This window comes from Quercus suber, unplaced genomic scaffold, assembly GCF_002906115.3.
Source record: "Quercus suber isolate HL8 unplaced genomic scaffold, Cork oak 2.0 scaffold_686, whole genome shotgun sequence".
Lineage (NCBI taxonomy): Eukaryota > Viridiplantae > Streptophyta > Magnoliopsida > Fagales > Fagaceae > Quercus > Quercus suber.
The window spans coordinates 372,263-374,308 of record NW_027070127.1 but is presented as its reverse complement, the minus strand read 5'-3'; the positions used below and the strand labels follow the sequence as shown (position 1 = coordinate 374,308).

Here is a 2,046-nt window from a genome sequence, read left to right as displayed (position 1 = left end):
ATTAAATTTTTTTTAGTATTGTCTCTAATATGCGAGTCATTGGTGTTACAATCAGCTGGTTTGACTACCAGTACTAAGAAATGAAGAATATAATACAACTTCCCTAATAATTATCCAAATTCCAAATGAGGTAACAAAGTGTATCCTAACAAATTAGATCGAAAAAACTCACACGTCTAAGGGAGGAGGGGATATATGATCCAAAACAAATTAGATCTATAAGAAAACACTATAAATCAACAGGTGAAATTGTTCTTACTAACCTTGGATTTTCTTTAGAAGTTGATCCTCCAGAAGATAAGTTTTTTCAAGGGTCTTGCCAATCTTCTTCTCCCACAGGGAAACAATCTCATTGAAGGACAAAATATTTGCCGGGGGTCTAATATGAAGGACCTTGTTCAAGGTTCTTGGATCGTCCACTGCTTTTATGGTATAAGTCGCAATATCCTCTTCTTTGGAAAAAATTACTGTCAACATAGAAAATAACAATTACTTGGTCATCTTTAACCAAAGTAGTTGATCTAGTTGACTATATCTAGTAAAAGGTTCACACACGCACGCACATACATAAGCAAATGAGAAAGTCTTGACAAGTTTAAAGAGAAAGATGATTGAATTTATATTAATACCTTTGGTGTTTCCATCTCCAATTATTTCTACTTTGTCCCTAGGAGGAGCTGTGAAACTGCCAGTGCCACCAGTACGTGCAATTCCGAAGTTCGGCAAAAAGTACCCAGCAAAGCCATTGGACAAAAGGTAGGTGTATGGAATTCCTTCGGCCTCGATGGATCTTCGGATGCTAGCCTTGACCCCGAGATGATGTTTAAATGGATCGACTGCCTTGGCACGATCCACAGCACTTCCAAACTCGGACGGGAGGAACCTCTGAAACCCACCAATATTTCATTGTATATAATGTAAGTTTCTTGATTTCTCATTTAGTTCAACAATCACAAGCTAAACAGCTAATAGAAGAAGTTAAATTGCATACTTGGTCATCAACTTTTGCTTTTTTGCTTTAACATGTTTCAAACAAGTCATTAACATCATTTGATAAAAGTAAATTGCTGAAATAATAAATGAATTAATGAAACAGAGGTCACTTTGAGGATGTTGGGCTTATGACATGACATGAATTCGATTTCTCACATCTTCAATTTTCATTTATTTTATGGTGATTAGTATCTTTTTGAAACAATTTTGAAACTAAAGAGATTAAATAAAACATTTTAAATTTAAAGGACGATTTGATAACAAAGGCCAAAGGTTGTTCAAAACTAAATAAGCAACTTTAGAAAAGAGGGAAAAAAAAGTTGGAAAATATTAAAAAGTTTTAGGAAAGATATGTGCCTTGCCTTGATATTTCCAGCTTCTTTGATGGCAGCAATAATATTCACCTGATCAGCTATCTGTTGTGCTCCAACTGCAGAGATAACTGCATCGACTTGCTTTATTGCCTTCACCAAGCTCTCATGATGATAGATGTCTCCCTGTGCAAAATTACGACTTTCAAGATCAATATACTAAGCCAAAGTATTAAACACACGCAAGTTGTGGAGAACTAGACTTTGTACATACATTGAGAAGTGTCACTCCAGAGCTCTTGAAGCTCTCAATGAGTTTAGACTTTTCAGGATTAGAAGCTGTGTTCTCTCTGACCAATGCAAAAGTGGGGTGCCCAGCTTTCGCACTTTCCTCTACTATGTATTTTCCAATGTATCCAGTCCCTCCAATTATCAAAATCTTGCTTTTGTGAGCCATTCAGATTTCAGAGATAATTTCAAAATGATTAGTGGGTTAATGGGTTAAAGAAAAGCAGAGAGTTAGACTATCTTAGTGTATTTCTGAGTGTCAAACAAAGGAAAATAGAGTTCCTTAAATACATAATCAGCAACTGTCTTGGTGTCATGGTCATGGATGGGTACGTACCACCAACCCAATATAATAAAGGTGCAATGAATGGCTCTTTGTTTGACTTTTTCATGAAATTTTTTAGACAGGCTCTCATTCCTTTGTTTTTGAAGTTATATTTGTTGGGAAAAATTC

General features: G+C 35.6%; 1 protein-coding gene across 1 annotated transcript; it reads right to left on the bottom strand.

The window, feature by feature from the left end:
- Positions 1–87: 87 nt before the first annotated feature.
- LOC111990901 (phenylcoumaran benzylic ether reductase Betv6) lies at positions 88–1,761 on the bottom strand. The gene is made up of 4 exons (XM_065766164.1): positions 1,579–1,761; positions 1,356–1,490; positions 630–885; positions 88–467 (listed from the first exon to the last, which is right to left on the bottom strand). The coding sequence occupies exons 1-4, from the start codon at positions 1,759–1,761 to the stop codon at positions 259–261; spliced, it is 783 nt and encodes a 260-aa protein (XP_065622236.1). The 3' UTR covers positions 88–258.
- Positions 1,762–2,046: the final 285 nt, after the last annotated feature.

Excerpts from the sequence above, each read along its gene's own strand:
- LOC111990901 (XM_065766164.1), bottom strand. The coding sequence starts at position 1,761 with ATGGCTCACAAAAGCAAGATTTTGATAATTGGAGGGACTGGATACATT. Across the intron at positions 1,491-1,578 it reads CTGGAGTGACACTTCTCAAT|GGAGACATCTATCATCATGA; the intron begins GTATGTACAAAG and ends AATTTTGCACAG. Across the intron at positions 886-1,355 it reads AAGAAGCTGGAAATATCAAG|AGGTTCCTCCCGTCCGAGTT; the intron begins GCAAGGCACATA and ends GGTGGGTTTCAG.